This window comes from Rattus norvegicus, chromosome 1, assembly GCF_021556685.1.
Source record: "Rattus norvegicus strain SHRSP/BbbUtx chromosome 1, alternate assembly SHRSP_T2T, whole genome shotgun sequence".
In the NCBI taxonomy this organism is placed as follows: Eukaryota; Metazoa; Chordata; class Mammalia; order Rodentia; family Muridae; genus Rattus; species Rattus norvegicus.
Window position 1 is genome coordinate 253,434,365 of NC_141534.1, and position 9,464 is coordinate 253,443,828.

The 9,464-nt window shown below is 44.9% G+C and overlaps 1 protein-coding gene across 3 annotated transcripts in view; it reads right to left on the minus strand.

The window, feature by feature from the left end:
* Tm9sf3 (transmembrane 9 superfamily member 3) overlaps positions 1-8,658 on the minus strand; it is a 52,873-nt gene extending 44,215 nt beyond the window's left edge. For 2 of the 3 annotated variants that reach the window (XR_015628464.1, XR_015628465.1), the window contains exon 1: positions 8,403-8,658. Coding sequence is in view for 1 of the 3 variants with exons in the window: in NM_001427812.1 (NP_001414741.1) it covers positions 8,403-8,498 (96 nt within the window). In the remaining 2 variants the exon portion in view is untranslated. 3 annotated transcript variants of the gene reach the window in all.
* Between the last annotated feature and the right edge of the window lie 806 nt (positions 8,659-9,464).

The window sequence follows — 9,464 nt, forward strand, 5'->3', positions numbered from 1 at the left end:
CTGCTGTTCCAAATCTTTTCCTAATGATACTAGGGGACTCAAACCCAAGGCTCTGTTCTATCTTCCAGAGAACCTAGACCACTAGTTTATCTATTCTTACTCCAAAAATCTGCTTCTTCCTTTCTGTTCATATCAACAATCACCACCTCCCTAAAACATACTGCCTTGTTGTCCACTGAAGACATCAGATAATCAAGGAAATAAAAACTATCTTACTGGGGCTGGGGATTTAGCTCAGTGGTAGAGCGCTTACCTAGGAAGCACAAGGCCCTGGGTTCGGTCCCCAGCTCCGAAAAAAAGAACCAAAAAAAAAAAAAAAAAAACTATCTTACTGTTCAGACACACAGACAGCATACAGCAAGCCCTAAGTTAGATATTAAGGATATATGGACAATAAAAAAATATCCTTCTTGCCTGTCACAGTGGCACATGGATGTGATACATTAGTCCCAGCATTTGGGAGGCAGAGAAAGGTACTTCTGACTTCCAGGCCAATCTGGTCTATGTCGTGTTCCAGATAGAGCTACATGGTCAGAGTCTGTCTCAAAAAATAAAGAATTCTTAATATTTAATAAAGAATAATTCTTCTTTCCTTTGAGTTCACAACCCATGTAGAACCATACATGTAAATGATTAACACGCGGAAAAAAGGTTAGGATTACAGTAACAAAGATCTAGTATAGCAACAATAAAGGAATAATTAATTCTGCTCTATCAAAGAAAGGTCAGGGTGAATAGTAATACAGAAAACTATAAGCTGCTTCAAGTACGTCCAGAAAACAACTACAGATAATCTCCATACATGACATAAATAATTAAGGGTCCGAGTATTAATGTCTCCATATACCTCCGTCCATAACTATCCTTGTACTTGGGGGTATGACTGACAAACCTGTACTAGGTCTCCCATCCAATCACAGAGCAAATCAAAGTACTCCTTTCTAGTTGCACATCCTCAAAATTCTCCAAACTGAGATCTCCAACAACCACTTCTCTCTGATCACAGTTCCAAGAATGAAAACTTATTCACCAAGTCAAACTGTTATAATGTACAAAGTATTTAATACCACTGGTAAACACCAGAGAAATAGTGACATGTCAAGTTCATGGGCAACTTAGTCAAAGTTTGTGCTACCTATAACAGCATTCACTCAGAGATAAAAGAAAGGAGAGATGGGAACACTGTATAGAAGTGCCCCTTAATGAGAACCTGGCCATGAATCCTGCTGAGTCTGTAGAAATGTTATATGTAACTCTAGAAAATACCTTTGAGATAAACCTCAATATACGTAATTCTTTAGAAATAAAAATCTGAACATAATTACTTCCATGTAAAAGTAAGACATCCATGTATTTTATGCACACCCAAACAGTTGAAGGTAACAATGTATATTAAACCCACATTCTGAAATGACGTTAGTTAGTTTGAACATGTGTGAAGCCTTAACAGGCTGGCAGAGTTTTGACTGAATGAGCCAAGAACTAGAACAAAAATGTACACATTCTGTAGTTAAAGATTCTCTCCAGGAAGAGGGCTGAAGTAGCGGTCAGAAACACAAAGCTGAAGGTGAACAGTAAGAACTATAACAACAATGTACAGGATTCTGCAATCTAAGACTCTGGGACAGGGCTCAAATAATAATGAGAAACACAGTCAGAGCTGCAGGTGAGGGCCAGGGCCTAAACAATGCCTCACTTCTTTAACAGGCTCCTTTTTTGCAGTCAAATACAATGAACTTAAAATGTTTACTACTTCATCCAGACTTTATTCACCCCTGAAAGTAAGGGCTCCCGAGCCAAGGTCACGAGCTCAGTCTCACTGAGTACACACAAAGCACAAGCTCAGGGAGTTGTGGCAGGAGGATTGTGAGTTCGAAGCTAATCTAGGCTACAGAGTCTCCATCTTTTTTTTTTTTTTTTTTTTGGTTCTTTTTTTCGGAGCTGGGGACCGAACCCAGGGCCTTGCGCTTCCTAGGTAAGCGCTCTACCACTGAGCTAAATCCCCAGCCCCCAGAGTCTCCATCTTAATAGCTCCATCTTAAGAAAAAAAAAGATGTTTAAAGCTATCTTGAAGCTCGAAGAATCAAAAGGAAGATTTCACAGGAGGTAGGGAAGCTTTTTCTCACCTGAAGCTGAAGACAAATGCCCTGAGCTCCCTGGGTCTGTGGAAGGATTTCCCTCCACTATTCCTTCCCTGAAAAACCTGTGGTAAAGACTACTTTAGTTCCCTCCCTAAGCAGCCCAAGAATTCCTAGCAAAATAAATAAGTAAATAAGTAAGTAAATATTAAAAAAAATTAAATTTGTTTAGAAAAACTGCCCTGGGCAAAGACACTGAGAAGTAGGGTGTTCTAATTTACCTGTAAAATATATCTGGGGAAGAGGACTGTCAAGGAAGCACAGAGGTCCCTGGCATGGCATTAATTCCACCCATCTGAATCGTCTGGGGGAAGCCGCCCCAAGAAAGGAGAACCCAGTTTCCTGTGTTCCTCACCTAGTTACTCCCCCGCCTTCAGAAGAATCTCCCTGGAACACTAGTCCTGCACTGTCCATTCCAGTCAAAACACCTCAGCACTCCCTTCCTTTCCAAATGTACTGCACCTTTTTTCTTCTTTCCCTGAATTCACAATGCCCTTCTTTTCTGCAATTAGTCAAATTCTACTTGCCCTTCAGAAATGCTGAGTGTTCCTTTCTTAACTCCTCAGGTAAAGCTCTACCTGACCATCCCTTGCATAGCCTGGCCTCATCAGCTTCTGTAATAGCACAACACTGGCTGCCCCTTTATAATTACATTCCAGGAGCTAGACACGGTCCTAATATCTTCATGTAAACATGGAATCTTCTCAAAGATGCTAGAAAGGCCGTATTATTTCATCCCTTTTACAGATTCAAAATAAGAACAAGAGAGATGTTAAGTAATTTGTCAGGCATGGTAGAACACACCTGTAAATCACAGCCTTTAGAAAGATGATGTGGAGGCAAGCTACGTCAGAGCCACCTCAGGCTCCATGTCAAGTTCTAGGTCATCCTTGGCTACCTAGCAAGACCTTGTTTCATTGATAGATAGATAGATAGATAGATAGATAGATAGATAGATACATACATACATACATACATACATACATACATACATAGTTTTCAAGTCTATGTAATTATTATTTTACAAACTAGGACTTTGCTTTTGTTGACTTCCAGATAGTTTTTAACCAAAAGGAAAAAATAAAAACATAGATGTACAAAGCAACGAGAGTGTACAGCACTCAATGCCAAACCTTTTCATTTGAGACTTTAATCTGCTCTAAAGGAAAAAACCTCAGATGGTATTTGTACTCTAAGCTCAGAAGTCAAGACCTTCTTCTCAAGCAGTCACAGTGATGGGTCCCACTCATTCTGTTTATGTTTGAGGTGAGGACAGCAAAACTTTACTCCCTGATAGACATCATAATTCCCCCCACGCCCTGGAAAGAACACTGAAAAAGTGTCGCTGACCTCTTTGTAAACCTGACTAAAGGGCTCAGAAATTATGCTGCTCACCAAGGATCAGAAGCTCAAAATGAGCTGCTACCTTTCGTTTTTACAGGACAGGAACATGTTGACTTTAGAATGCTTCTATCAGAGAAACCAAAACCCAGTTTTTCGAGTTCAGAAACCCGTTTCTGCGAGTTCAGAAACCCATTTCAATTATTTAAACTACACTTAAGAATTAATACAAACAAATTGGTTCTTCTAATTTTTGTTTTCAACAGTGTGTTGAAATAATGGTTCTTTCTTAAAATAGCTCTGTACCTCAACTCTCAGTTTATCATTAAGTACAGCCCAAAACTGGGCCAAGAATGGCATTTTGTACAAACTAAATCTGCACCAGCAAGCTCAAAACTCACTTGTAGGACATGCCTTATTCTTAGGATAAAACTTCAAGCAAGTTTCTGAACTTCCTATACTTTTAACAAAGACCAAGACAAAAGCTGCCATTTGTCAACCAAACAGATCCTTCTGTAGGGGATGGAGAGCTGGCCCAGTTAAAAGCACTTGTTGCTCTTGCAAAGGACTCAGGCTCAGTTTCCAGGACCTGTATGGCAGCCCGCAACCCTCCAGAACTCCTCTTCTAGGGGGAAATCTGATGCCCTCTTCTGGTCTCCGTGGGCACTGCATGCACATGGTTCCTTTACAGGCATACGTGCCAGACAAGTACTAAACAGAAAGTAAGTCAGTCTTAAAACCTTTTTCCAAATCATTCAGTACAATATAAAAAGTTTCTGACAGAGGCAAAGCAAGCCATGTTGGGCACACGTGGGGCCACCCCACATCAGAAGTTCTGAAATCACAACTGCAAAGACTGAAAAGAAATAGTTTTAGACAGGGAACCTAAAGAGCTATGCCTAAGACAATGACCACAGGTAGGAATGGGCTGGTTTTGTTCACTGTGCTTTAAGCAAGTTTCATGCTGCCAGCATTACAACTCTCTGTCCCTAGTAGTTACCTAATTACTTGAGTCGTTCAACAGACACTAGCTAAGTACTCTTAAGACTAAGCACAGCGCTACGGTATATGTGTAGCAGGTATGAGGGAGGTGGAGGAGCACGAATGACAAGATACAACCTTGTGATCATGTTGAGAAACAGAACCCACTGAGCTATCTTCCTCACCCTCTTTGCTTACTTTAAGCCTCCCTCCACCACCATAGGGCTCACTGTGTAGCCCTGGCTAGCTTGGAACTCACAAGAGATCCACCTGCCTCTGTCTGCCAGTGCTAGGATCAAAGGTGTGTTCTATGTCCGGCTTTAAAGAGACTTGTTTTATGACCCTTCGGTCATGTAGTAAGAGACTGTCTTTGATAAATGAAAATATTCATTAATTTTCATTCCAAACAGTATGTCCTACAGTCCAACCTTTAAAAACTAAAATTAGCAGGTTCTCCAGAAGTCAACAGCACATTTCCTTCTCATCATTTTTCTAAGAATATTGGAATAAATATTTGGATAAACAAGCACATAAAGAATACAGGGGGTGGGAGAAGGGTGTTAACAGATGGCCAGCTCAATGGATAAAGGTACCTGCTGCTAAGCCTGACACACTGAATCTCAGTCTCAGGTCTACATGGCAGAAGGAAAGAGCCATCTCCCACAAGTTGTCCTCTGGCCTCCACATGCCCATTGCAGCACTCACCTGCCCACAAACCACAGAATAAACAAATACATGTAAAACCAAAAATGTTTAAAGAACACTATATGAGTCTAATGGTAAGGCAAATTCTAGTCACACAGGTACAGGAAAAAGGGGATGTGGGGGCTATAGGGGACAACAGGACAGTCCTTCCTTCTTAGCTAATTTGGGGGACCCATTATAAAATTAACCAAGGATAATGATGCATGCCAATAGCCCCAGCTATTCAGAAAGCCAAGGCAGGAGAACCACTTGAGTCCAGCCAAGAATTCATGACCAGTTTAGCCAATACTGAGACTCCATCTTCCAAAAAGCAACAGTAAAATAGTTGGAGAGATGGCTCAGCAGGTATGAATGCTAGTTACTCTTCCTAAGGACTACACAGTTTGGTTCCCGGCGCCCACACTAGGTGGCTCACCAGTACCTGTAACTCCTGTTCCAGCAGGTCCAACACCCTCCTCCTTTGGCCTCCAAGAGCAAATGCACATATGTGCATAAATAATAGAATAAACTTTTACAAATAAAAATATTTTAAAAGTAGCAAGCAAGAAAAGGATAGGATCTTTAGTTCACAAATAATTCAACATGGTGGTTAAGTGGGCACTGAAACAAGGAAGTACAGTCTTGCATGAATGCTTAGGCCACCTGTCCACCGTGCCTGAGAGCTGGTACTATGCCTTAATGCTTGTACAGACATCTCAATAACACAATGTGGACCTAGACTCACCTAAACATTTCCTCATGAACTAAGTTCCAGCCAGTGTTTTATAGCCCTGTTCTAAGGAACACAAGCTGAGCTGTGTAAAGACACTAATGTGGGCCTAGGAAGATGCCTCCGTTGGTAAAGCTCCCCAACATCCATGTAAGAAACCAGGGGTACACACCCATATCCCAGCACTTGGGAGGAAGAGACAGGAGGACCCCTGGGCTTATTGGCTAGCCAGTCTAGCCTACTGAGTGAGCTTCAGGACCAGTGAGATGGCCTCTTATGAAAACGGTGGAGAGCAGCTGAGGACAAACTTACTATCAACCTCTGACCTCTATATGCACACTCACACACACCAAACCCATAAACAAAAACATGCACAAATTTTGTTTTTTCAAAAGACTTATTAACTAGAAGCTTTGAAGTCAAATTCCACCTGTGCTCATACTGGGTTCAACTTCACTCACAATTTGGCAGGGTTATTTATTTTGGGTGCCACATCTTCACACTGCATCCTTTGGGGATGTGAGTGTAGAGGCACGCATGGCTCTGCATAGCAGTCATGAAGCCGTGGATTATCTCCAGTGTCTGTGTGTCAGGGGGAGGGGGAGAGGGGAACATCCTTTTTATCAAATATTTTATGTGCATAAAAATTAAAGCATTCTAGATGTAGCCAGATGTGTACTTCAATCCCAGCACCCAGGAGGCAGAAGCAGGCAAATCTCTGAATTCCAGGCCAGCCTGGTCTAAAGAGCAAGTCCCAGGACAGCCAGGAATACACAGAGAAACCCTGTTTCAAAGAAAGAAACATCCATTCTGTGGCGGAATATGTACATACTACACTGAAGGGCCTGAGTTCTACCGCAGAAGTGAATGAACAGATGAAATAAACAGGACACTCCTATCGATAGAATTTCATTGAATTAAGTGTGAAGAGGTGGTTCAAGCAGTCAAGACCCCGCTTTGGTTCCTAGTATTCACACTGAATAGCTTACAACCATCTACCATGCTAGTTCAGGGGATCCGACACCCTCTTCTAGTCTCTAAGACACTCAGGACATACATGGTACACATCTATGCTGGCAAAACTTGTCACATAAGATAAAAATAAACTTTAAATTTTTCCTCATTGAAATTGCCACTTACAAATTTGTGAATTATGCTACAGTTTTTGGTCACAATTAATTATATTATACTATCTTCCCTCTTTGTAGCAATATAAAATACAAAATTTGAAAAAGTAGAATATAAATTTCTGTCTATATGGTCGAAATATAACTAACCACAAGTTCCAGATTTTACATGGAGACTGAAGTATTAAAAATTTGGCAAATACTAGTTAAACTACTGTACTTGCTGAAATTTAAAAGAAACCAAAATTATCTTAAAGTGAAAAATCACAAGTCTCAGAAAAACACGTTACTGAATTTAGTGTTTCTCTGAAAAAACTTGCATACACATGAAATTAGATTCTGGCAGTGACTGAAGGTACAACAGCCAAGCTTAGAGTTTTTTATTAGCTAATCCAGGCCATAGAACAAAGTTTTGTTCACTACAAACAAAATCTAAAGTCTGCCCCTTAAAGCAGAGTGCTCTCGTTTTGTCACCGATCAGCTACAACCAAACGATCTCCACATATTTCAATTTTTAGTAAATACACGACTACTCGGGCAAAAACCATAATAATAAAAAAAAATCGTTCCCCAAGCAATTTTCTAGGTTTACCTGACTTTCCACACTTCACTTCCCCGCCTCTACCATTCTGAATTTAAAAAGAAAAAAGAAAAATCCACAGCGTTACTGCTCTAGGTGAAAGTCACTCCAAGAAGTCGTTAATAGGCAAGCTTTGATGTGAAGATACAATTAAACAAACGGCCAATCAACTTCAGGCCAAAAGCAAAAGTGAGTGGGGGTGTGGCCTTAGGGCTGAGTGACTCAAGGTCCCCCTGGGGTCAGAGCTGCCCCAGTTAGGGGGCCGACCACCCGGACAGGGCGTCCTCCGGGGACTCGCGGAGCGCGGAGAAAGTTACAAGGGAGCTGGGGACCAAGTGCCTGAAGGGTGAGGACCTGTCCGCGTGTAAGCTGTTCACACCTCCGCTTCCCTAAAGCTGTCCCCACCCCACGGTTTAAATCCGGTTCGGGCGAGAGGGAGAAGGGTAGGGAGAAGTCGGAGCCCGCCGTGAAGTGATGGGTATTTCCTGGTTGGCAAGCGCCTGGATCACCACGCATCCATCTTCCGCCGTGTAGTGCCCCACAGCGTCCGGTTTCCCCGGTCCAGAGCCCGCTACGGGCCGACCCCAGGGCACCAGCCCCGAGAGGCGGAGCCGGGGAGCAAGGCCCAGGCAGCCCCGAGTGCTCGGAAATGCCTCCTCCCAGCTCCCGCGGATCCGGCCCCGCCATGCCCGACCGGAAGGAGCGCTCGGGCGGCCGCGGGGCTGCACCGGGCCCCCCGGGCCTTCAGACCATGCCGGGCCTGGCGGGGCGGCCGGCGGGAGAGCGGGGTGGGGGCGGCCGCGCGGCTCGCTTCGCCTCACCGTGTGTTCGTGCTCGTCAGACCGAGCCCGGGGCAACAGCAGCAGCAACAACGCGGCGGCCGCCGCCACGCCAGGAGCGCCCGGCAGCGGCCTCATTCTCCGCGCTCCCACAGGCTGGGCGCCGGCCCACCGACTCCTCCGCCGCCGCCGCCGATTCACATCCACCGGGCGCGGACAGACGCACGGGGCCCGGGCCCAGCCGCTGCCTCCGCCGCCGTCACCGCCCGCTCCGCGCCGCCCCCGCCCCCCGGCCTCCGAGCCTCTTCCTCTGACTCAGCCACGTCATCCGGCCACCCCGGCACACGCCGGAAGTCCTCCCAACGCGGGGCCGCAACCGTCGCCCGCCGTGGGGCGCCGGCGCGCGCAGTCCGCGGTGTTGAAGGGTTCCGCACCCGCTGCCCGGCTACTCGCTCAGCCTCGGCTTAGGCCCTCGCGCGTGCGAGCTGAAGCAGCCCGCTGCCGGCAGGCTAGCGAGACGTCAGCTCAGACGCCTAGCTCGCCGTGGCTGCGGGGCGGGGCGGGTCGTCATACTGGGGGCCTGGGTCTCAGCGCGAACATCCCTTTAACCCATCTAACCCAGGGAATGAGCCACGGGCTCCCCAAGTTTCTTTATGGACGATGATTATTAAACTTAGACGGGGTGGGTTGTGTGTTAAACATTAGCGAGTACTGATTAGACTAATGTACAATCAAGAGATTTGGGCTAAGTTAACATTCTTGTTCATTGTTTTTCTCATCCTCAGTCATAAATGTGCCCTGGAATGGAAGCTCCTCAGAGCTCCCGTCACTTGATCTTATATTCTGTACTTAAGCCTGTACTTAAGCCGTAGTAGTAAGGAGCTTAGTTTGGTATCTTACTCTTAGAACCTCCAGCACTCGGAAAGCTGGACTGATTGTTGAATATCGCATACTTGCGCGGGTTACAATGTGAGACAAAACAGGAAGAAAACGACAAAACGAAATAAATCGGGTCATAGTAGTGCAGGCATGTAATCCAGCGCCTGGAGGGCAGAGGCAGAATTGCAGAAAGATTGGAGCTAACCTTATCCATAGGCCCAGTAT